At 41.0% G+C, this 24,801-nt stretch overlaps 1 protein-coding gene across 2 annotated transcripts in view; it reads left to right on the forward strand.

Moving 5' to 3' along the window:
• Positions 1-24,801, forward strand: part of POLR3A (RNA polymerase III subunit A) — a 49,510-nt gene that overhangs the window by 20,384 nt on the left and 4,325 nt on the right. For both annotated transcript variants that reach the window (XM_072628066.1, XM_072628067.1), the window contains 16 exons: positions 76-203; positions 420-558; positions 1,474-1,638; positions 1,950-2,122; positions 3,313-3,424; positions 7,235-7,353; positions 8,378-8,515; positions 10,043-10,213; positions 10,648-10,761; positions 14,043-14,129; positions 14,217-14,299; positions 18,463-18,633; positions 19,603-19,696; positions 19,867-19,959; positions 23,941-24,105; positions 24,291-24,455. In XM_072628066.1, the coding sequence (XP_072484167.1) occupies positions 76-203; positions 420-558; positions 1,474-1,638; positions 1,950-2,122; positions 3,313-3,424; positions 7,235-7,353; positions 8,378-8,515; positions 10,043-10,213; positions 10,648-10,761; positions 14,043-14,129; positions 14,217-14,299; positions 18,463-18,633; positions 19,603-19,696; positions 19,867-19,959; positions 23,941-24,105; positions 24,291-24,455 (2,117 nt within the window). The remainder of the gene's footprint in view (positions 1-75; positions 204-419; positions 559-1,473; positions 1,639-1,949; positions 2,123-3,312; positions 3,425-7,234; positions 7,354-8,377; positions 8,516-10,042; positions 10,214-10,647; positions 10,762-14,042; positions 14,130-14,216; positions 14,300-18,462; positions 18,634-19,602; positions 19,697-19,866; positions 19,960-23,940; positions 24,106-24,290; positions 24,456-24,801) is intronic.

A 24,801-nucleotide genomic window follows, 5' to 3' on the forward strand; every position in this document is an offset into this window, starting at 1 on the left:
TTCTAAAATTTATCCTGAAATGTGACCAGTGTGTATTTTCCATTAACTACTATTCTTTGTATTTTACAACTTCAGGTGCCTATCTTCTTACTCTTAAAGATACTTTCTTTGATCGAGCTAAAGCGTGTCAGATCATTGCTTCCATTCTAGTTGGCAAGGATGAGAAAATTAAAGTTCGCCTTCCACCCCCAACAATCTTAAAGGTTGGTTTTTAATAACAGTTAAATCTTATGTGTTTATTGTCAAACCGTCTATAGCCTAACTAAGCCTTTAAATGACATCTGTAGCCAGGCACACAGAGCCTTGAGCTCAAAGCCAACTTGGCTGGTATAATAGAGTCATGACCTTTTTGCTTGACAAAATGTAGTGAAGGTACTCTTAGCTGGCCAGTGCTTTATCCTAATGTTCTCCACTTTCAGCCTGTTACCCTGTGGACTGGAAAACAAGTCTTCAGCCTCATCCTTCAGCCCAGTGATGAGAATCCCGTGAGAGCCAATCTTCGAACAAAGGGCAAGCAGTACTGTGGCCGAGGGGAGGACCTCTGTGTGAATGACTCCTGTGAGTCAGGCCCACTCTTACTCTTCAGTGTGCTCATACTAGGGAGGGGAAAGGGTCAATGGTCCTCAAAAATGAGGTTGAAAAGGAGATATTTGAAAGTTTCCCTGAACCTTTAGATAAAGTATATGGTTTCTTTTTCATTCCTGCTGTTAAGACTACAGTACTGCAATATTTTATCTTGGAGAAGACTACAGAATTACAGCTCACAGTTAATGTGTTTTTCACTAATTGTGTGTGTGTGTATTTTCATAGCTTTCCTAGGCTTCAATTAAAATGAAAGTGAGTTGCGAAAGCTCCAAACATATTATTAGCACACATTACTAATTAAAAAACAGGAGTAGAAGGAACTCTGGTTTTAAAGTCTACTTCTTGCATGTATGAACTGTGTCTCTGGAAGCAGTTTCCTCTATCTGTAAGATGAAGGGTTAGATGAGATCTCTCACTCTAAATCCCATCATTCTATGTAGCCTTATCCAGGAAAGCATTCACCTTCGAGCCTGACATCTGTGGCCAAGGGTTTGAATTTCAAGTCCTTGAAAGATTACCTCAGAGTCAGATACCTCCTGTCCCCTAGCTCTAAAGTAACAGTTAATGTTATGAAGGCTTCTGGCCTTTTTCTCTGTTGTGTCTCTCCTTGACTGTGTGGTTTTGGTAATGTTTGGCTCTTTCCTTCTCTGTTTGTTGGTTCTGCTTTCTGGGTATTGAGGTGGAACAGCTTTTAGTTTGCAATTTAAGTAAATTGGGTAGAGCACTGAAGTCCTTTTCTTCCCTATCTCCCAGAAAAAGACAACCTTTGAGGAGAACCCTCTTCACTCACTACTTTAGCCTTAGACATCTTGATATGCTACCTTTGTCATGGTGGTGCACTCCTGACCACGTACAGGGAGCCTTCACTGCTAACCTTTGTGCTTGTAGATGTGACCATCCAGAATAGCGAATTAATGAGTGGCAGCATGGACAAAGGAACTTTAGGGTCCGGATCCAAGAACAACATCTTTTACATTTTGCTGAGAGATTGGGGGCAGATTGAAGCTGCTGATGCAATGTCACGGCTCGCCAGGCTGGCACCCGTTTATCTGTGTGAGTACTTCAGGGTCCCTTGTAGGTAAATCAACGTAAATAACAAGCAGTTCACACATTATACCTTCACACTGGAAGACTAAAATGGCAAATGGAAAATTGCTGTTCTCACTATTTTAGCAGTGTTGCTTTCTTCAAAAGTGAACTTATACTTGGATAAATTATTCATATCTGTTGCTAGAATTAGCTATTTCTCTGTAAATTTGTATTTACTTTTTTAATAAATGAAAAGACATTCTGCACATTGACATCTGCGTTGTATTTCACAAAATAAGATCCATCATTTCTTTACCTTCTTTTCTGCCCTGCAGCTAACCGAGGCTTCTCCATTGGGATCGGCGATGTTACACCAGGCCAGGGACTGCTCAAGGCCAAGTACGAATTACTGAACGCTGGCTACAAAAAATGTGATGAATATATTGAAGCCTTGAACACAGGCAAACTGCAGCAGCAGCCTGGCTGCACCGCGGAGGAGACATTAGAGGTAAGGGCTTGTGATTTTTCTCTGCTTTTGTCTGTTGCAGTGTAGACTTCAGTTGCTAAAAAGGAATTCTGTTGGATTAATGATTGTGAGGAGACATTCTGGTGCAGCTGAAGAAGCCCTGCATGGGTGGTCACTAGACCTGGATTCTAGTCCAGACCACTGCGACCTGTTGTAACCTTGGGCCATTCACCTCAGCAGTTAGAGAGCTTAGCTTCCTGATGCGGACAACTAAAACTAAATTCTTTCCAAGTTATGACTATTTCCCTTCTGGTTCTGACATTCAAGATCCAGAAACCCTCGATGTTTGTTCATTTGGCCACTTGGGGTTGCTCTTGTTTTATCCGAGTATTTTGGGCCCATTCTACAGTTGTTCTTAGCATTTGTGTTCACCTTCAGCATGGACACATCAACACATCATCACTGTTAGTGCAGAAGCTGACACTACTGCTTTTGAAAGAGCTGGCTGTGTAAAAGAGCCTATTTTTCATAATCATATTACCTGCTATTCCCTAGATTTGGTGCAGCTGTTATTGCCAGCTGTTAACATTCTGATGAGTTGGTCTCTAAGTAGCCTAGATCAGCAGCCTAACTTGAAGAATAGTTCCTGCTCTCCCCCCCTTCTCTTTTCTTCCTTCCCTCCTCTTTCTCTCCCTCACCCCCTTTGTCTTTATCTCTTTGTCTCTCTCCCTCCTTCCCCTCTCTCCTTCCCTTCCCCTCTCTCTCCCTCCACTTTTTTGGACAGTATCCTATACTACAAAAGCATTTGATAGCATCCATTGTGGGGAGATTTCTCAGAATCAAAACCTGACTGACTCATTTCTGAGGCAGATTGATGTACAGGTAACCTTCAGGTCTTTTTTTTAAAATTATTTTATTTGTTCACAGTGTTCTACAGTCACTTCCATATATCTTAGATTTTTTTCCCCCTCCCTCCCCCTTCTTCCCTCCTTCCTCCCCACTCCCTCCCTTAGATGGTATACAATTTTATATAGGTTCTGCACATACATTCCTGTTTCTTCAGGTCTTTTTTAAGGTTGTCTGGGACTTCTTTGAAAAGCTAGATTAAAAAAAACAAAAGATAATTTAGTATTACAATTTAGTTTTTGTAAAGGTCAGTTTTAGAATTAATCATACTCGTAGCTGATATTCTACTCAGACTCCTATTTCTTGTCTTTCTGTGGGAATCATAGGCATTGATCCTTAAGGAACTCTCAGTGATCCGAGACCATGCTGGCAGTGCTTGCCTCCGAGAGCTGGACAAGAGCAACAGCCCCCTTATCATGGCCCTTTGTGGCTCTAAAGGTAAGTCTGCCAGGAAAAGAGCTTCTTCAAGTGATTCTTAGCTTTCCGATGAAGAGATTTGGTGCAGTACTAACAAGAAGTCATTAGTTTTTTAAGAATGGCATGGTGTCTAGGAAAAAATCTCCAGGGCCAGATGGATTCACAAGTGAATTCTATCAAACATTTAAAGAACAGTTAATTCCAATTCTACATACACTATTTTTGAAAATTGGGGAAGAAGGAGTCCTCCCAAATTCTTTCTATGATACAAATATGGTTTTGATACCCAAACCAGGAAGAGACAAAACAGAGAAAGAAAATTATAGACCAATTTCCCTAATGAATATAGATGCAGAAATTTTAAATAAGATTTTAGCAAAATGAATACAGCATCTTATCACGAGATTAATACATTATGATCAGGTAGGATTCATACCAGGACTACAGGGCTGGTTCAATATTAGGAAAACTATTAGCATTATCGATCACATCAGCAACAAAGCTAACAAAAACCACATGATTATCTCAATAGATGCAGAAAAAGCTTTTGACAAAATACAACACCCATTCCTACTAAAAACACTGGAGAACGTAGGAATAAAGGGAACTTTCCATAAAATAATAAGCAGTATCTATCTAAAACCTTCAGCAGGCATTATATGCAATGGGGATAAGCTAGATGCATTCCCAATAAGATCAGGGGTGAAACAAGGTTGTCCATTATCACCACTATTATTCAATATGGTACTAGAAATGTTAGCTGTAGCAATTAGACAAGATAAAGATATTCAAGGAATAAGAATAGCCAAAGAAGAAACTAAGTTATCACTCTTTGCAGATGATATGATGATTTACCTAGAGAATCCCAGAGATTCAAGTAAAAAATTACTTGAATTAATAAACAACTTTGGCAAAGTTGCAGGTTACAAAATAAACCCACACAAATCTTCTGCGTTCCTATATATTAGCAACAAAGTCCAACAGCAAGAGATAGAAAGAGAAATCCCATTTAAAGCTAGGGTTGACAGTATAAAATACTTAGGAGTCTACCTGCCAAAACAAACCCAGGGATTATATGAACACAATTACAAGACACTTTTTGCACAAATAAAGTCAGATTTAAGTAAGTGGAAAAACATTAGTTGCTCATGGGTAGGCCGTGCTAATATAATAAAAATGACAATTCTACCTAAATTAATATACTTATTTAGTGCCATACCAATTAAACTATCAGACAATTACTTTCTAGAGCTGGATAAAATAATATCAAAATTCATTTGGAAAAACAAAAGGTCCAGAATATCAAAGGGACTAATGAAAAGAAATGCTTGGGAAGGTGCCCTAGTGCTACCAGACCTCAAACTGTACTATAAAGCAGCAGTTATCAAAACCACTTGGTATTGGCTAAGAAACAGAGAGGTAGACAAGTGGAATAGACTTGGCACTCAAGATGCAGTAGGCAAGGAATATAGCAACCTTCTGTTTGATAAACCCAAGGACCCCAGCTTCTGGGATAAGAACTCATTGTTTGACAAAAATTTCTGGGAAAACTGGATAACAGTGTGGCGGAAATTAGGCATAGACCCATACCTGACACCGTACACAAGAATAAAGTCCAAATGGGTACATGATTTAGGTATAAAGATTGATACCATGAATAAACTGGAGAAGCAAGGAATAGTGTATTTATCAGATCTATGGAGAAGGGAAGAATTCTTTACTAAAGGAGAGATAGAAAGCATTATGAAATGCAAAATGGATAACTTTGAGTACATTAAACTGAGAAGTTTTTGCACAACCAAACCCAATGCAACCAAAATCCAGAGGGATGTAGTAAATTGGGAAAGAATTTTTACAGCTAAGCTCGGGGATAAAGGCCTCATTTCTAGAATATATAGAGAACTGACCCAAATGTATAATCATACAAGTCATTCCCCAATTGATAAATGGTCAAAGGATATGAACAGGCAATTTTCAGAGGAAGAAATTAAAGCTATCTATAATCATATGAAAAAATGCTCTAAATCACTATTGATTAGAGAGATGCAAATCAAAACAACTCTGAGGTACCACATCACACCTATAAGATTGGCAAACATGACAGAACAAGAAAATGATAAATGCTGGAGAGGATGTGGGAGAGTTGGAACACTAATTCATTGTTGGTGGAGCTGCGAGCGCATCCAACCATTCTGGAGAGCAATTTGGAACTATGCCCAAAGGGCTACAAAAATGTGCATACCCTTTGACCCAGCAATATTGCTACTAGGACCCAAGAGATCATAAAAATGGGAAAGGGTCCCACATGTACAAAAATATTTATAGCAGCACTATATGTAGTTGCCAAAAACTGGAAGTCAAGGGGATGTCCATCAATTGGGGAATGGCTGAATAAATTATGGTATATGAATGTAATGGAGTACTATTGTGCCATAAGAAATGATGAACAAGAAGACTTCAGAGAGGCCTGGAAGGACTTATATGACCTGATGCTGAGTGACAGGAGCAGAACCAGGAGAACTTTGTGCACAGCAACGACCACAGTGTGTGAGAGTTTTTTCTGGTAGACTTGGATTTTTGTAATAATGCAAAAACTTCTTATTAAAAAAAAAAAAATCCCAAAGGTGGTTCTCAAGGCAAAATGCCTTCCACACTCAGAGAAAGAAATATGGAAGTCACTCACAAAATGTAGCAGATCATGTTTATGTATGTGTATGTGTTGGTGTATCATGTTCTGATTTGTTATACGATTTCTTTCATTTATTTTAGTCTGACTACATAGTATGACTATAGTGAAAATATACTCAATAGGAAAGTATATGTAGAATCTATACAGAATTGTATGCAGTCGTGGGGAGGGAGGGGGGTAGTGGGGGGTAGGTGGGGGGGGATAAAATCTCAATTGTATGGCAATGATTGTTAAACATTAAAAAATAAAAAATTAAAAAAAAAAAGAATGGCATGGTGAAAGATTAGCTACTTTACTTTCAAGGAATTTATAATAATATATTACTGTAGTTCTAAGTGTTAGAGAAGTCTCTTTGAACAAAATTTTTCTCACAAACCTACAGCTGTATCTTTTTTAAAAAATTAAATTTTATTTTCCATTTTGAATTATCCCTCCTCCTTCCCCTCCCCAACCTGTTGAGAAGGCAAGAAAAACAAAGCCCAATGTAATTGTGTGGCTGTGTAAAGCAAATTCCTGCATTAGCTATGTCCAGATAAAAGAAAGAGAAGAAATCATGCTTCAGTCTGCCCTCTGAGTCCAGAGGTGGATAGCATGTTTCATCATGAGTCCTTTGGAATTTATGGTTGATCTTTGTGCTGGTTAGAGTTGCTAAGTCTTGAAGAGTTTATTATGCTTTCACTGTTACTGTTACTGTATAAATTGTTCTCCTGGTTCTGCTCCCTTTCCTTTGCATCAGCTCATACAGTTCTTCCCAGGGGATGCTTTCAGAAAAAGCATCCCCTTCACCATTTTTGTAGCAGGATAGGATTCCATCATAATTGTATACCTTAATTTGTTCAGCCATTCCTCAATTAGTTGTCACCCTCTCTCTTTCCAATTTTTTATAACTACAAAAAGAGCTGCTGTAAATATTTTTCTACAGAGTCCTTTTTTCCCTTTCTTTGATTTCTTTTTTTTTTTTTTTAAGTATAAGATCAATTAGCGGTATCTCTAGGTTAAGGTCTCTGCATCATTTGATAGCTTTTTGGACATAGTTCCAAATCTGCACTGACTGTAGTGTTTTTAAAAATACATAGTTAAAATATCTTTTGTTGTCAGAGACAATCTGGTTTTCATATTGAATTCCTGATCTGTTTCTCTAGGTTCTTTTATTAATATATCTCAGATGATTGCTTGTGTGGGGCAGCAAGCTATCAGTGGCTCTCGAGTGCCAGACGGTTTTGAGAACAGATCCTTACCTCACTTTGAGAAGCACTCAAAGGTAAGCATGACAAGATTGGGTGAGATTCAAGAAAACCCACCAGGAGCCTAGATTGAGGTTTGTGTCATTTAATGGGACAGTAAGATGTTAGTGAGTAGTATTTATAGGGTGTTCACTGTTGGGCCCATCACTCAACATGTAGGTAAGGATTTGTTAGAGTTGGTCACACAGATCTGAGCTGCATTTCCCTGGGTATCACCACTTTTCTACAGAAAGATAAATGACCCAGCTCAAATCTAAGTAACGAAACGGAAGCTGCTTTAGGTCTAGTGAAATGTACATATTATAAATACCACCTGTGTTTGTGCTTGGGTATTTTTCAAGTGCTCAGATATAAGTGTTAGGACCAAAGTATCACCCAAGAAAGTGGAGCTGCTGAGCTCCTCAGTGTTCTTTAGCTCAATGTTGAACAGTTCCTTTAATGCTTTCAAGATGCTTAGGTGACCATTGATCTAGTGGCCATCACAGTTGTATGCTTACCACTATGTGACATGTAGCTTAGCCTAACTCATTCTAACCTGACTCAGGCAAAATTATTTCATTTTTAAGGAAGAAGGATAAACAAAAACCTGTGGCTTAGGGATCAGTGGGTAATTTATATGTTGTCTTCAATCCTTATTACATTGGAGGTGGAGGGAAGGAGATATGCATTTTGGATATAGTTTACAATTATGAGCCTTGAAAAGAGAGGTTGAAATATTGGTGACTGAGTATGACTGAGAATGAGGAATTCTAGTCTTGAATATGCCACTAACTGGGATATTGGGTAAGTCAATGTACTTAGGACAGTTCCCTCATCTATAAAATGAGGGGATTCCTAGAAGTTGGAGCTGGATTGGACCTTACAGACCAGATGTTCCATCACCCTTAACCAGAGAAGGAAGGACTAGCAGAGGCACTTAGAATCCAGGACTCTGACCATAGATCAAGCTCTTTCCCTATCACTTGGATGGGAAGAGACCTATTGAAAGTCTCTTCCAACTCTAAAGTTCTGTATTTTTCTTTATTTTTCTCTTCTTTATAGCTTCCAGCTGCCAAAGGTTTTGTTGCCAATAGCTTTTATTCTGGCTTGACACCAACAGAGTTTTTCTTCCATACAATGGCTGGCAGGGAAGGGCTGGTTGACACGGCTGTCAAGACGGCTGAGACAGGGTATATGCAGGTAACTGGAGAAGTACAAGTCCCTCATGCATTTGCATGTTTTATATGTGTGCTCTAATTGACCTAGTCTTGGCTTAAAAAGAAAATCTTTTAGCAAGGTAGGTGCTCTAATTCTTACTCTTTCATCCAGACTGATCTGATGAGGTGTGATGCAGACATTCCAGGCAGAGCAGCAACCTGACAGTAGATCTAGCACGTGGCCAGCTGCAGGCAGATCCTTCCCCTCTCAGGCCACTAAATGAGTAGCTTGGGCTGTAGGCTGTGTGGGCCCCCTCTAGAATGTGGACCATTCCAGAGTGATGGACTTCTCCTGGAAGAACTGGACAGCTGTGCAGGCCATGTTGTATGTCCTAACAAACCAGCTGACTAGAAGACCTGGAACATTAAGGCCGAACCTGAGCTTCATGTATTTAGTGATAGAACCATAACCTTAAATCCTGTTGACTTGAATTTATGCATTCACATGGATATCTTTTGCTGACATTTCAGAGAATCCCTACACCCTGACCTCCTCCCCTTTCTAACAAAAAATTAAAGGAGGGAAGGGTTAGAGGTGGAGGCAAAAAAGTAATTCTGAAAAACTGACTTACCTAGAAAGGGTCTGATGTGATCTGTGTTCCACCTCTGCAAAGAAGCCCAGAAGCAGGTCCTTATTGTGGGTTCTCCGAGGGACAGAGCTTGGTCCTTGTCATTGCCATCGCTCTGTTCCAGTGCTTTTTTGTGCTTCCTGTTACGATTGTTTCCCATACGTCAGTCGCATTCCTTGTTTCTTACAGCGTAGTTGTATTCCATTGCATGGCCATGCCACCAAAAATCATTTTCTAACAAGAAATTGTTTCTTGTTTTTGTGCAAGTCAAATTTGACAGAACTCTAAGGAGCTGTGAAGTGTTTGTCACTGTTACTTTAATATGTTTTTGGATTTTTATCTTTGCCTTTTTGATGTGGGAAAGTTAAAATTCCCAGAGCAATGTGTCGTTGTACAACAAATGAGTTCTGCTGTGAGATGTTCATTTTTAATCTGAAGTTTCCTGGAAAGAGTTGCTTTGTACTGGTTCAAATACGAGGCTATCCCTGCTCTCCTTTTCTCTCTGTCCCTAATAAGGGACATGAATCCCAGTCCTCAGTAGTGCTCATAAGAACCTACAGGAAGTCTGATCCAAATTTCTTTTTTTAAATGCAAAGCCATCGTATTAATGTAAACCTTAGGAAAATGAAGACAAAGTTAGAGCAGACTCAGAACACTGGATTTAAATAGTGTGCGTTCTGAAGTATGTCATCTCTGCACACCTTTGCAAATACAGAGAGTACTATAGGTTGTGGTATATCTGAAATCCCAGCACATCTGTCATGAGAACTTCTTTTTTTGCTCTAATTTGGTGGGGTTGGGGAATGGATTTGATTAGGACAGCCTGTTTATCCTGAGTGGTTATGTTATTGGAGCATTGTTAAAATTTGAATAAATTTACTTTATGAACATATTCCTTTCACAGCAGCCTTGATTTTGTTTCTTCTTCATCCTTTCCTTAGAGAAGGCTTGTGAAATCTCTTGAAGATCTCTGCTCACAGTATGACCTTACTGTCCGAAGCTCGACTGGTGATATTATCCAGTTTATTTATGGTGGTGACGGCTTGGATCCTGCAGCCATGGAGGGAAAAGATGAGCCCTTGGAGTTCAAAAGAGTGCTTGATAACATCAAAGTAAGATTTAACCTTTCTTCTGGATTGGGAGCTAGGGTTAAAGTAAGAGTGCAGCTTTAATGTATAGGTGCCTACTTAGAGCAAACAGCAGCTAGGCAAAGACCCCAGCCTTCTACTTCATCCTTTGACAGCGTTCTGTTGCCCTCTCCTGGGCCATGAGTTTAGATTTTGTGAAAACCAGAAATTTTATCTATGTTCGATACTACTGTGTTCAGTTCAACTGCAGAACCATGGGCGATTTATAGAAAGATAGTAACCAAAAAAGTCCCATTTTCTTTTTGTGTGTTTAGGATTGAGGAACTAGATGGTTTTTAAAAAATAATGTGCTGCTAAACTTTTAGATCTGTATGTGTTGGTTGGCTAATTGTCTTGTTTCTTTATTAAATTTTCTTTCATTTAATACTATTTCTATCTTCTTCCATTTTAATATTGAGGCAGTCTTCCCATGTCAGAGTGAGCCAGCCCTCAGTAAAAATGAATTGGTGCTAACGACTGAATCAATCATGAAGAGAAATGAGTTCCTCTGCTGTCAGGACAGCTTTCTTCAGGTAAATGCAATGCTAAGGTTTCCCCAAAGATGATTGTCATTCAGAAAATATTTTGGTTGAGAACTAACTAATCTGTAGATTTTTCAGTGGGTTTTTTTTTTTTTTTGTTGCTTTGTCAAGTATTCATGAGTGTGTTTTTTATCTGGGCAGTTTTTTTACCCAACATGAATTATTTCTTGCCATTTTTGTATTATGCCTTTTGCTTGAGCTATAGGTACCCTTGCATTATTTCATTTACTGAATGGAGAAAAATGCTGCAAGTAAAATAAGTAATTTTTAAAGCCTCTTGAATCTTCCCTCCTGCTTTTCTTATTATTCTACTTTTAGTGATTCTACATCCAAAAGAACGTGTAGGCACCTCCTTAAGGGATAACTGTCTTTATGACAATGTAACAGATTCATAACATTGGGTAGGCTCATTTTTCTAGGTCTCACCTATACATAGGGAGATGTTACTTTGAGGTTCTCTCTGAGCTGTCCAAAGTAAGGAAGACTGAATTTCATTGACCTGCCTGTGTCACCTCCTTCTCTTATCACATTGATAATATGCTCCAGGGCATGAAGTAGCAAGGATCTTCTTGTAAAGAGCTTTTCTTACCTCATATGCAGCTCAAATAACGACATGGAACTAGCAGGCAAAAAAATCATACCCCTCTATAAATTAAGAATGCACACAGAGTATCAAATCTTAATGGACATTGTTTTCGTTAAGACCACACTGTCCTTTTGATTTCATTGACAAGTTGTAGGGTAGAGGGAGAGAGGATGCTCGAGTGAACTTTTAAGGCATGTAAAACCAAGAGCACATTCTAGCCTTTTTCTAGTGGATCTAGTTCAGACTTGCAAACTATAGTTACACCATCACATGTGTTTCTCTCATCTTTCCATTTACTTTTTTCTGTTTGTCCTTGAAGACATTAACCACAGGTTATTATGCACAAGTGAGGTAATGCCATTAGCATGCTTTGTAGCTTGTGCACATAACTATATTCACTTGGAAGCTACACTTATTTACAGGTATTTGAGATTTACTTGATTTCTCTGTTTTTTATGCTTTGGATTCTGGGAAATTTGACTTCCTGTCTTGCCTTTTCATCTTGGTTGCCTTCTCATTTTTGGAAAGGGGAGGTGAGATTATCTGTTAAAAGATAATGTTGAGTTCATTGTTTCCAAGGCTTCCTAGTCAAGCCATTTCTTCCCCACTTGATGAGAAGTCTTCCAGTCCTGTACTGGTACTCCTGTGGTGGTACAGTCAGCAACCTTGAGCAAGGCAGAATTTTTTATGTGAACCTAGAGACAATGGTGCCAGGCTGGTCTCCTCTGATAACCTCCAAGTCGTGAAGCTGATGTAGCTACCCCAACTAGCCTATTTCTGGTTCCATTGCACAGATCCCAAACTTCTTTCTCTAGAGGAATTTGCTCCTGGTAACTTGTCCACTCAGGAAGCCACTAAAAGACTATTTCTGTTGTCAAAGCCCTTCATGTTGAAAGTGCAGCAGCTGTGCTTTGGTTCTTTATGGGTGAAATAAAACATGCTCCATTTTACCTTACCTCTTGTTTCCAGCCCTCCCCTAACCTCCAACAGGTAGAATCATCATGGGCACACAGCTACCATTTGGAACATAGAGAGACTTTCAGGAAACTGACTGGGGAAAAGGCTCCTCCTATCCTATAAGGGGACTTGGTGCAAAGACCACCCCAGGGGAAGGTCACCCATATCAGAGCTTCCTGATGACATCACTGGGGGAAAAACCTGTTGAATTCGAAGAAAAGCCAGATGTTTGCCTTGTTCCAGTTTGTAGTTCAATTAGAATAATTAAGCCTAGTTCAGGAATAAAGGCTTAGCTTTTTTTTGTTCTTCTGAAATTTTACTCTGATTAGCAAGTGAACTAATGTTAAAGCTGTTTGCTTTAATAGTGGTTAATAGAAGCCTTTCTACAGTTCTGAGCTGTTTGTGGAGATGAGTGATATATGGGATTCAAGAAAAATGGTGCCTTTCTGAAAGGTAGGGCCCCTCCTTATGCGTTACAGCTCTGCTGAGGAAGTCGGCATCAGGCGAACTTTGGGTTTGTGATATTTAAATTGACTTTTAATAAAGCTAATGACTGATGAAGGAGGTAGTGACCATTAGATATCCAGGTGAAATTACTTTTGTTTTTCACCTTAAAAGATACATTCGAATGTTAAACAACGTTAACAGGACAGATATCTTAGTTTGCTCTTCTGCATGGCTAAATTTCTGCTCAGAACATTGCTGCTAATGAGCCTGGCCTACAGACACTTCTAGGAAAGCAGAAAGGATGGTGACTATTGTCAAGCTTTGACTCTCTTTGTCTTAGGGCAAATTTCCAAACCTTCTGAAAAATTAAATTTCTTATGTTTTGCCTGACTTCACTTATATGATCAGTATCATACTTCTCAAGGGGTAGAAGAAGGGCAGAAGGCAGGGAAAGAATTTGGAACTCAACATTTTTAAAAATAAATGATTAAAAAAATTTAATGTCATTGGAAAATATTTAACAAAATTTATATATGTATGTGTATATAATGTATACATGTATATAATTTTTTAGAAGAAAAATGATATTTCTAGCAGCACAGCCAGATTGGTTTCTGCTGTCATGACATGGAAGAAGGTGTTGATGGTAGTTCTTAGAAGATAGATGTTTAAAGCAACACGGCAGTCATTTCAACAAGCACTTATTAATAAGCTCCTACTCTGTGCGAGACATTATGCTCATAAAACAGGACAGTATGGTTTTCGGTTGATAGATTTTCTTTTTGAAAAAAAAAAGAAATTTTTTTGATTAACATGACCTATCTAAGTCAGTACTTGAAGAATCTGTGGTTTTTAAGTTATTTGTGGTTACTCCTGCTACCAAAGCAAATCCCAGCTCCTCAATCACCTTGTGGTTTACACACTGAGGAGGCTTTCCTCACTCATCGAATCTGTCTATGTAGATTTTCTGCCTCGATGGCACTACCAGATCTCCTGCTTCTCTGACATAGTATAGCCTCTAAAACCCCAGAATCTCCTCTGTGTGACGGAAAATTCTGGGAGAAGAACTAAAGGAGGGGTGGCCCCTCGTACTGAGGTGTCTCCCTGCAAAGGTGGTTTTGGAAACCACTTTGTAGTAAAAATGGTGTCTCAAATCTTGTCTTTTATTAAATATGTAACTACATAGTATATATCAGAATGAAACTGAAATAAAAGTTTCCCAAAGTGGTGGAAAACATGTTATTGGTACATGTTATTCACACTACTTATTCTGATTTTTCAGGAAATAAAAAAATTTATCAAAGTTGTTTCTGAGAAGATCAAGAAGACTAGAGATAAATATGGCATCAATGATAATGGAACGACAGAGGTAACATCCTGTCAAGACAGTTCAGTGAATTATTTTTAAGTGTGCTGCTCCTGTTTCAAATTCTCCTTTGAATTTGTACTCTTTTAGCCACGTGTGTTGTACCAGTTGGATCGAATCACTCCAACCCAGATAGAAAAGTTTCTTGAGACCTGCAGGGACAAGTACATGAGGTAGGCTGATGGGTGCTGTCATGAGATTGGATAAAATAAATTTAGATAAGTTTTTCTTGTCAATATGAAATTCTTTGTCACTGCTGAACCACACAGTCTCAGAGTTGGAAGAAAGGCTGTACCTTGGAGGCCATTTAGTCTAACCTTGTACTTGACTGAGATTATCTCCAGTAAGATTTTAATGTGTTGATGTATTAATAAAAAAAAAAGAAACATATAAACATATATATATAGTGAAATGTATATGATATATAAACACATGCACACACATACACACATCTCTACAGGCCATAGGGGTCCCTAGGATCAGGGTGGCAGCCCCTGTTTCTAGCTGAGCTTGATATCCCTGGCCTAGATGATGATCCAGGCAAAGGTATGAGGGCAACCAGAAGAGAGGAGTGTCCTGGAAACCCAGAGAAGAAAGAGTATGTAGGGTGAGAGGGTGGTCAGTAGTGTAACAGAGAGCATGAGAAGAATGAGGACTGAGAAAAGACCTTTGGCAATTAAGGCATGACTGGTAACTCAGGGCAGCAACACATGAAAATTGTTGAAGCCTTGGTTAAAGGCAGACTTCTCCCCCAGGAAGGCCATTCCCCTGCCATGCAGCTGGAACCCTGGAGAAACTTTTCCTTAGGCAAAACCAAGTAGGCCCCCAGGACACCCCATGATTAGTCAGAGTTCTGCCCCTTGGAGCAAAGAGCAAGTGGTCTGAGCCTTCCACGTTACAGCCTTTTGAAGTACTTGAACACAGGTCTTGTGTACAAACCCCATCACCACCTGTCACACACACACACACACACACACTCTCCTCTCTCTCTCTCTCTCTCTCTCTTTCTCTCTCTCTCTCTCTCTCTCTCTCTCTCTCTCTCTTCCTTTCTTTCTTTCTTTCTTTCACCAGTTAAGTTCCTCACAACCTGGTCCTTGCTGTATGGCAGTATGGCCTTTGGGCCTTCTGGCTTCAGTACCATCTCCTGGCATCCTGAAGTCTGAATGCTCGCCCTTCCAGTCTCCAACTCTGAATCTCTGCCTTCCTTTCAGACTCATCCACTTCTCTTCTCCTTTCTTCCCTCCCCAACTCCCCCCGACCCTTTTTTCTCTTGAATCATCTGATTTGTATATGCTGTCTTCCTCATTAATACAAATGTCATCTTCTCAACAGTAGCAATTGTTTTTGCTTTCTTTTTTTTATATCCCCAGCACTCCACATAGTGCCTGGCACCTATAATAATCAACACTTTGCTGATTGATCATTTGCCAGATATGGGACATTCCTTTCCCCAGCTTGATGAGCTTCTTTGGATGCCCTTCAGCTTAGCATTCTCATTTCTCAAAGCTGGCCAGAAGAACTGAACATGATGCCCCAGATGGGGTGTGGCATGAGCCCTCTCTGAGTTACCAGTCAGTCCTCATCCTTCTCATGCTGTCTGTTGCACTGGACACTGCTGACCCCCCTCACCCTATACACTCTTTCTTCTCTGGGTTTCCATGACACTCCTCTCTTCTGGTTCCCCTCCTGTCTTTGGCTGGATCACCGTCTAGGTCAGGGATATCGAGCTCAGCTAGAAACAGGGGTTGCTACCCTGTACCTAGGAACCCATGTGGGCCACAGAGGGACTTGAAAAACTATGCATGTTGATATGTTTCTTTTAAAAAAAAATAGATCAGCACATTCAAATGAGAAGAAACTATATTTAAATCTGGTTCAGGCTGCATATTTGATACCTCTGATCTATACCATACCACCTAACTGCAGCTATTCTCCCCCCCACTCCATTTTTCTGTTTACATTTTAAATTCCTGTACAACATGACCCATATCTATATTTCCAGCCTCATTAACTATTTTCTCTCTCTCCTGCATTCTTCATTCCAGCCAAACTGGCCATCTCTCTTTTCCTCATGCGCGAGACTATGTGTATTGACTCCACACCCCTGACCTGGCTGTCCCCTCCATATGGCCCTCATCCTCTTCTTCTCTCTGTCTCTCTTCCTGTGAGATGCAGCTCAGACAGCCTCCCATACTATTTGATACTTAGTCACTTTTCATGTATTTGTAGTTTGTGTTTATGTAGTATATTTTTATATGTACTCATCTCTATTAGGATGTAAAAATAGGGATATTTTTCATTCTTTATGTTCATATGACCAGGCCCTAACACAGTGCCCGGCATAGTAAGTGTTTGCTAAATGCATATGGATTGATTGATTAACTAAGCAGGGTAAGAGTATAATGAAACAGTCACCTCACTCGTTCTGGACACTTGTATCCTGACTGTTAGCTTAAGTCACGCCAACTTTTTTGACTGCTGTAAAATGCTGTTGATTTACATCTAGTTCTAGGCCAACAAAACCCACAAGATCTTTTTTATTTCCAGTTGAGCTACCGAATCGTTGCCTAAACCATTTTGTACTTATAAAATTATTTTAACCTAAGCGTAGTACTTAAAATTTTTCCTATTAAATTTCATATTATTATATTGAGCCCTTCAGCTTTACTTACCAGGGTCTTTTTAAATTCTGCTCCTGTTACCCAATATCTTAATCATAATCTGAGGGCTTCATTCGGCTTCTCCACAGGTTGGATATTTAGAGATGAAAGATCTATAATTCGTATTTTTTTTGAAATAGTTGATTTAGTCGTAGTACACAGGCAATATGTATGACAGTGAAACAAAACATATTAATATAAATTATTTAAAAATCAAGGATATTTTATATACATGAAAATATTTATTTCACAACTTTTGTAATCTCTGAAACTAAGGGGTTGCACATCAACTGGGAAATAGCGGAATACATTATGATCTATGAATGTAATGGAATACTGTTGTGATGTAAAAAATTAAGAAAGAGATGATTTTGGAGAAACCTTGGAAGCTTTCTATGAACTGATGCAGAGTAAAATGAGAAGAGCCAGAAGAATAATTTGTACATTAAAAATAATATTGTAAAGGCAAACAACCTTGTAAGACTTAACTCTGATTCTTAGAACTAACCACAATTTCAGAGGATCATTGACAAGACATGATACTTGCCTCCTAACAAAAAGGAGATGAATTCAAGGTGGAGAAAAGAGAAACATTTTTGGACCTGACTAGTGTGAGAATTTGTCTTATTGCCTATGCATATTTGTTTTAAGGGTTTTGTTCTCCTTTTTTTTCTGCGGTGGTGAGAGAGAAAGAAAATATTATAAATTGAAGTTTTAAGAAATGAACATCAGGTTATCATGAAAATTAGTGTCATTTGATTTGGTCTCCTTAAAATGTTTAATGATGCCTATTTTAAACATCACAATCATTTTCTAACATGCTACTCCCTCTCCATGTCAGATTATCTTCACACCCTCCCCCCCAAAAAAAGTTAAGCAGAGCTGACGAAGAAAGTTAACATGTCTAATAATATATGTATCATTCTGTATTAGTACCTCTACTGAAAGGATAGAAATATATTTCATTGTCTGTTCTCTGCAACCAAGATTAAGTCCTTTATCTCCTTCAAGTTGAGCTGCATTTTATGGTTGTTTTCATTTATATCATTATATTGGTGGTATATATAATTTTCCTGGTTCTTATTTTTTCACCTTATATCTGTTCATACATATCTTCCCTTTTTTCCCCCCAGAATTCCTCATGTCTGCCATTTTTTATAGTGTAAGAGTATTTCATGATTTCCTTCAATTCTTTTACCACAGTTTATTCAGCCATTCCCTAGGAATTAGGTAGATAGGTAGATGCCTACCTGCCTTTTTTGTGGTTTTGTGTTTCTTTTCTACACTGAGGAGACAGAGATATATCTCACTCATGCTCTACTCACCAGAAACTTTCCCAAAATGATTTGTCATTAGTGGATGTTTTTACACTGAAAGCTATTTCCACAGAGCCTCATGGCCAGGCTCATGTGTGAACCTCTCTTTTAGTTGCTACAGATTATGATGTGCAGCTGATTTAGTTTCAGGAGCAGTGTAAGAAGTGTTCCCCCCATTGTTCCAGTGTTCCTCACACATCTGCATATATCCAGCCTCCTGCTTTGCAGGTGTTCCTGGCCTAGTGCCGTCTTCTTCCTGACTCTTAGATACAGATCTCAGCCTCTCTCCCAGGAGGCCTTGGAACTGCTTGTTCTTTTCTTGAATGTCATTTCATTTTTTGAATTTCCTCTTTTCCTCAGAGCACAGATGGAACCCGGTTCTGCAGTGGGAGCACTCTGTGCTCAGAGCATTGGAGAGCCTGGCACCCAGATGACACTGAAGACTTTCCACTTTGCAGGTGTTGCCTCCATGAACATCACTCTGGGTGTGCCCCGCATCAAAGAAATCATCAATGCCTCCAAGGCCATCAGGTGCCACTCTTGCTTTTATTCTTCATATTTACACAGTCTTATTTGACTGGAGGTTAAGAATTTATGTGCCCTCATCCCCAGTTTTCATGACACCACACATAAGAAACCAAGAGAATGTGAATAAATAACATCTGGAGGGGAACATCATTACCTTTTCTGGTCTGTCAGAGAAATGCTAAACCCTGAAGGTCCTGTCTTACACTAGAAGTGACACCAGGGAGTGACCACACCTCCCATGGGCCTTGCAGACCCACAGAGCCTCCTAGTATGTGTCTTCTGGCTTGGCCACAGCAGGGTCCAGGCTGTCACCCTCACTTATAGCTCTCACACTTTCTTGTTCTGGGAGTAGACCAGGCTTCTAATCCTTCCTTAGATGCCTGCCAGCTGTGTGACCTTGGTTAGATCACTGAACCTCATGGGCCTCAGTTATTTCATCTGTAAAATGAACAGGTTGCACTCCACCATCCCCAAATCCCCTTTAAATCTGTGATCCTGTGATCATCTGCCAGTTGCCAGAGGTATCAAAATACAGTAGGAAAAAAACATGGTAGCCACCCAAGGAGTGCTCCTCAAAGGAGCTCTGTTTCCAGAAGGAGTCTTTCAGTTTCCCTTCTTCTAACGCCCACTGGGTGAAAAGCAGATTCTGCAGAAGAGAGCACAGCATGCTGGCCCTTGTGCCTCAGAGCAGGGATTCTCCAAGGCCCCCGGCCATGTGAGAGGTAGGGAAGGATCACAGAGCCAGACAGCCTGTGTTGTGTGTCTTCACCCCCAGCCTGATGCAGCTCCTGATGGAGTCCTGCCTGAGCACTAGGCGCCTGTGTGGTGAAGGAGGGCTCACAGCTTTCCACTTGTCCTTACGTAGTCTGACTTCTGGAGGCTGAGCACACTCTGCGCTTTAAAATAGCAGGTATAGAAAGCAAGGCCGGCTTGCTCTTAATCATTAAATGATATTTCTCTGCACTTCTTTAGCACTCCAATTATCACAGCCCAGTTAGACAAGGATGATGACGCCGACTATGCCCGTCTTGTGAAAGGACGGATTGAGAAGACTCTCTTGGGAGAGGTAAGAAGAAATTCTCTGTCGTAGTGATGCATTTCTGCTATTACCAAGGAGCCTGGGAGCCTCTGCAGTTAATGCTCTCACCCTTATGTGCTACCTTAAAAAGCAACAAGAACGTCTTATAAATTACCTTTTGTAGGCTGTGCTAATATTGTGCTCTTTTGATGTTGCAGATTTCTGAGTACATCGAAGAAGTCTTTCTCCCTGATGATTGTTTTATTCTTGTCAAGCTCTCATTGGAACGCATTAGACTTCTGAGATTAGAGGTAAGCCTTTCCTCACAGAGCTCAGAATGAGTTAAATGGTTCTCTTCCAAGGTTCCAGAGCAAAGACAAGGACCAGGTAGTCCCCTGGGAGGTTCCGTTCACAGCCTGTGCTCAAGAGCTCAAGAATGTACATACATGTCAAGAAGGAGAGAGCACCAATATTGGTGTGGCGGGGTGGTGTGGGAGAGGAGGGTGGCCAGCTTGGTGAAGCAGGTGGCCCTGGTCTGAGCCCTGAAAGAAGCAAAGCTCTGTGAGTCAAGGTGGAGGAGGGTGTGTGCTGCAGGCCTGAATAGGCCACCTTGTCCAGAATTGAGGTTGGGTAAAGGGGGAAAACAGATAGCGCCCTGGACTTGGAATCAAGACACTTAAGTTGAAACCCTATCCAAGAGACAGCTAGGTGGTCCAGTGAATGACGCTGGGTCTGGACTCAGGAAGAAGATCTAAGTTCAGGTCTAGCGTCAAGGCTAGTGTCTGAACACCCAATACCTGTGTGATCCTGGGCAAGTCACTAAAATCTCAGTTTGCCTCAGTTTCCTAAACTGTAAAAGGGGATAATAACAGCATGGCCTCCCAGTGTTGTTGCAAGGGTCAAATTAGATAATATCTGTAAAACACTGAGCATAGTACCTGGCACATAGTAGGCCCCTAATAAATCCTTGTTTCCTCCCTTCCTCTTCTTTCTCTCTCTCTCTATTCCCTCCCTCAGACTTTCTGGTCACGTTTCCCAGGGCAGGTCAGAGCCTTAGCTTCCTCAACTGTAAAATAGACATGATAAGTTTAGACTGCCTGCCTCACACGACATACCTGTGAGCTTTTTATTTTCTTAGGACAACATCATCTGTTCATGATAAATCAGAAGAAAAACTCATTTGGTCTGGATAATTTAGAAGGCAGGTTCCATCAATAGGATATCCTCTAAAACTTACAGACATCTTGTTTTTGCTTCTGATGAAATAGATTTTATACCTTCCCATTCTCTTATTCTAAAAATATGTAATAGTCCTGAAAGTGGTGAGTTGATATTGCTGGTGGTGGTAATAGGGAAATTATCAGTGATTCCTTGCTGTAGACCTCTCTCTGCCAGTAGGATTCAGACCTAAGTCTTCTTGGAGGTGCCTTCCATGGCTCACTCTCATCTGGTCCCAGTCCTTCTCATTTTGATCCATTGGCCTTTGGGTCACTCTCCCTCCTTTCTTAAGGAGTTCTTTCATGGTTCATAATCTTTTTACTCTGCTCAGTACTTAGGCCATGGACCTACATGTTGTTATTCCTCCAAATACCCTGCGCCACTCATGGCCTGCACTTCCCTCTGACTCATTCACCTACAGGAGTGGTCATAGCTTCTGTCTTGCCTTCACCACTGATTTTTGTTCTGCCATAATTTTGAGCTCTGAAATTCCTTTCTGTGATTTATCTCATAGAATCAGAGCTAGAAGAGGGACCTTAAAGGTTTCCTACTCCAACACAAAATGGAGATTTTACAGTGAAGAAACTTAAAGGTTGTGCCTACGCTAAGGTCACACAGGTTGTGCCAATCAAGGGAGGAATTCAAACCCAGCTGCTTTGACCTAATGCCAGGGTTCTTCTCACTTTGCCATCCCATTTGGGGAGAACATTTGATATTTTAATGTTAACAGTATTTTTTTCTCAATATTAAATTATGTATGAAAGTATTTACTTAAAAACAATTCTTAATCAGGATATTATATCCTTTATTATCTCCTCTGCCTCATTCCTTAAACCTGATTCTTGCTGCAACCTCAGTTTCTCCGTCTCTGCCTGTTCTCCTGTTATTTCACTTCTGCTCTGCTCAAGCCTGTTTTCTTTTTTCACTGTTTTGACTCCAGAGTTTTCCAGATCAGCTGTGTATAGTTCTCTCTTGAACTTTTTGTCTGCTTGTCCTATCATTCTTCACACCTCTTTGCCAGTGCCCAATGCAGGGAGTCACATCTCCACAGTGACGTTCCAGATTCATCTCATCCAGTCTCAGATGAGCCGGCACTGCCTGATAAACTTGTAGTTTTCATTGATTAACCCTGTCCCCTCCCCCAGCATCTGTCCCTCCCCTTTCCTCCTCTGAACCTCCCAGTGCCTCCCTTACCCTTTCTCTCTCAGCAGATCTCCTACTTCACTGAGAAGAGTCTTGTTCCATAAGATCCCTCGTCTCTGCAGAACCTTCCGTAGCTTTACTTCTGACTCTGAAGAGGAAGAAATGCTCCTCTTCCTTTCCTTGCACTGCTTACAACTCTGCCCTCATCTTCACTCTCACCCTCCCCCCTCCCCGCATTGTCCCCACTGCCTGTGCACAGTCAAGTCTTCTCCATCCTTAAATCTTCACTTGGCCTTGCCCACCCCTTCAGGCTTTCATCCATTGTTTTCCTTTTCACTGACAAACCACCAGAAAGGAGGACTGCCCCTGCTGCCTTCCCTTCCTCTCCTCCCACCCTTGCCCTTGATGTTCCTCTCCTGCCGAGGGTGACCAACAGTCTCTTAATAGCCCATCCTAGTGGCCTCTTTTCAATCCTCTTCTTCCTTGAGCTCTCTGCTTTCTGATTCTGTTGGCCACACTTCCTAAACATTCTTTTCCCTGGGCTTTCATTACACCATCTTCTCCTACTTCTCTTCCTCTCTTTCTAATGTAGCCTCTCAGTCTCCATTGTTGAATCATCATCTAGCCATTTACTTTCCTTTGTATGGGCATGACTCTGGACTCCTGTCTGGGTCATTTTGTCTTCTCTCTTTATACTACCTCTTGAAGATCTCCTCAACTCCTTTGGATTCACTCAAGTGTGATATCTGTGCAAATGACTTCTGGCCTTAATCTCTCCAGAATTCTGTTCATACACCAGCTGCTTGCTCAGTGTTGCATCCTTTCATGTCCCATAGCCATTTAGACTCAGTTTGTCTAAAATCAGTCCACAGGCTTTGATTCATAACAGTACCAGGCATTGTGCTGATACAAAGACAATAAATGAGACTGTCTCTGTCCTTAGGAAATATACATCCTAATGTGAGAGACAGCAAAGAAAGATCTAAGTGTATATAGATTAAACACCAGAGAGGAAGGGTGCTAGCATATAGGGAGTTGAGGAAGAAGGGTGGTGCCTGAGCTCCATCTGGAAGGAAGAGAGGCCAAGGCAAGGAATAGATCCATTCTGAGCAGAAGGCTTAGTCAGGAAGCAAGTGCGGGTGTGAGGAGCAGGGAGAAGACTGACTGGGCCACATGGGACAATGTAGTGTCTGTTGAGGCTGGAAAGGCCTGATAGAGTAGTAGAGTTCGTCCCAGAGGCCATAGGGAGCTGCTGGCCTCTGTCGAGTAGGAGAATGTTAGGGTCCTGTCTGCACCAAAGGCCAGTGTAGAGGATGACTTAGAGGAGAGAGCACTGGGGTGCTTACCTTCTCCCATAAACCATCTCCTATAGTACTAAGAGAGAAATCCTCCTGTTACTGCAAGATAGCACCTCCTCCCCAGAGAGTGCAAAGAAGGTGGCCCAAGGTCACAGCCCTCGTGTCTGAGGTGGAACCTGAAGCTTCCCAGACTTCTTAGCTTAGGGGCCATCCCTCAGTCTGCCATACTTCATTAGGCAGCATATGTTCAATAAATGATTGTTGAATGTTACAGGAGCCAGTTATCAAATCTGTGAATTATCCAGGCTCTTGGCTTCTTTATTTCTCTTTCTGCTTGCCTTATGGTTCTTTTACCAGACAGGGTAGGGAGAGGAAGTAAAAGTCAGTTTGACAATATGACTCTTAGCAGCTCAGATATGCCACATGAAAGGGAAGAGGTTGCCCTCTTAGGTCATATGGGGTTTGGGGATTTCTCAAGTAGCCAGCAATTAGTACTGATAGTTTTATTGACTCTAACAGGATGAATGAACTGGAGCCATAGAGCCTATTTGCCAAAGCTACAGCTGCTCCTCTTGGTGTGAAGGATGCTGTTAGGACTTTATTGTTATTCAATACTTATGTTCTGTGTCCTAGGTGAATGCTGAAACTGTGCGTTACTCTATTTGCACGTCAAAGCTCCGAGTGAAGCCTGGAGATGTGGCTGTTCATGGGGAGGCCGTGCTCTGTGTTACCCCACGAGAGAATAGCAAGAGCTCCATGTACTATGTGCTGCAGTTTCTGAAAGAAGATCTGCCAAAGGTGAGACTCCTCCCCCCCAGCACCAAGGCCTTTCCTTGCCCTGCAGCTCCTCAGTTGTTGAAGGAGCACACGGAAAGGGCAGAAGAGCTCCCTGGGTGAGGGCCCAGATTGTTCTCTCTGCTAGGCACGTTTTTGAGCTAGCAGCCTGAAAAGCGTCTCAGCCCCTCTCTTCTTTCTTCGTTCAGGTTGTGGTACAAGGTATCCCAGAGGTGGCAAGAGCCGTGATACATATTGATGAGCAGAGTGGAAAGGAGAAGTACAAGCTGCTGGTGGAAGGCGACAACCTCAGGGCTGTCATGGCAACTCACGGTGTCCAAGGCACCAAGACAACTTCCAATAACACATACGAGGTACATGCAGCTTCTCGTTGCTCAGCATGTCGTAGCTGTCCCACTCCATCAGAGGGTGCCTCACACCTGCCATTCACAGGGACTCACCAGTATTCATCTCGGCCTTCTTGGCTTGGCCATGTGTGTGCACCTTTTGTGCTTGGCAGCATCTGTGAGCTCAGCCACGTAGGTGCTGTCTCCATCATCGCCCTTGTCTGCGTCATCCTGTAATCTTCCACATACTGGTGTCTGCTCTGTCTGCACTGGTGATTAATACTTACTGGAATTAGTTCAACAGAGGACAAAGTGCTTATTTTTAAGTTAGGCCACAATTTGGCCAGACCACCTGTGGACTGGTGCCACATAG

This window comes from Notamacropus eugenii, chromosome 1 (genome assembly GCF_028372415.1).
Source record: "Notamacropus eugenii isolate mMacEug1 chromosome 1, mMacEug1.pri_v2, whole genome shotgun sequence".
Taxonomy (NCBI): domain Eukaryota; kingdom Metazoa; phylum Chordata; class Mammalia; order Diprotodontia; family Macropodidae; genus Notamacropus; species Notamacropus eugenii.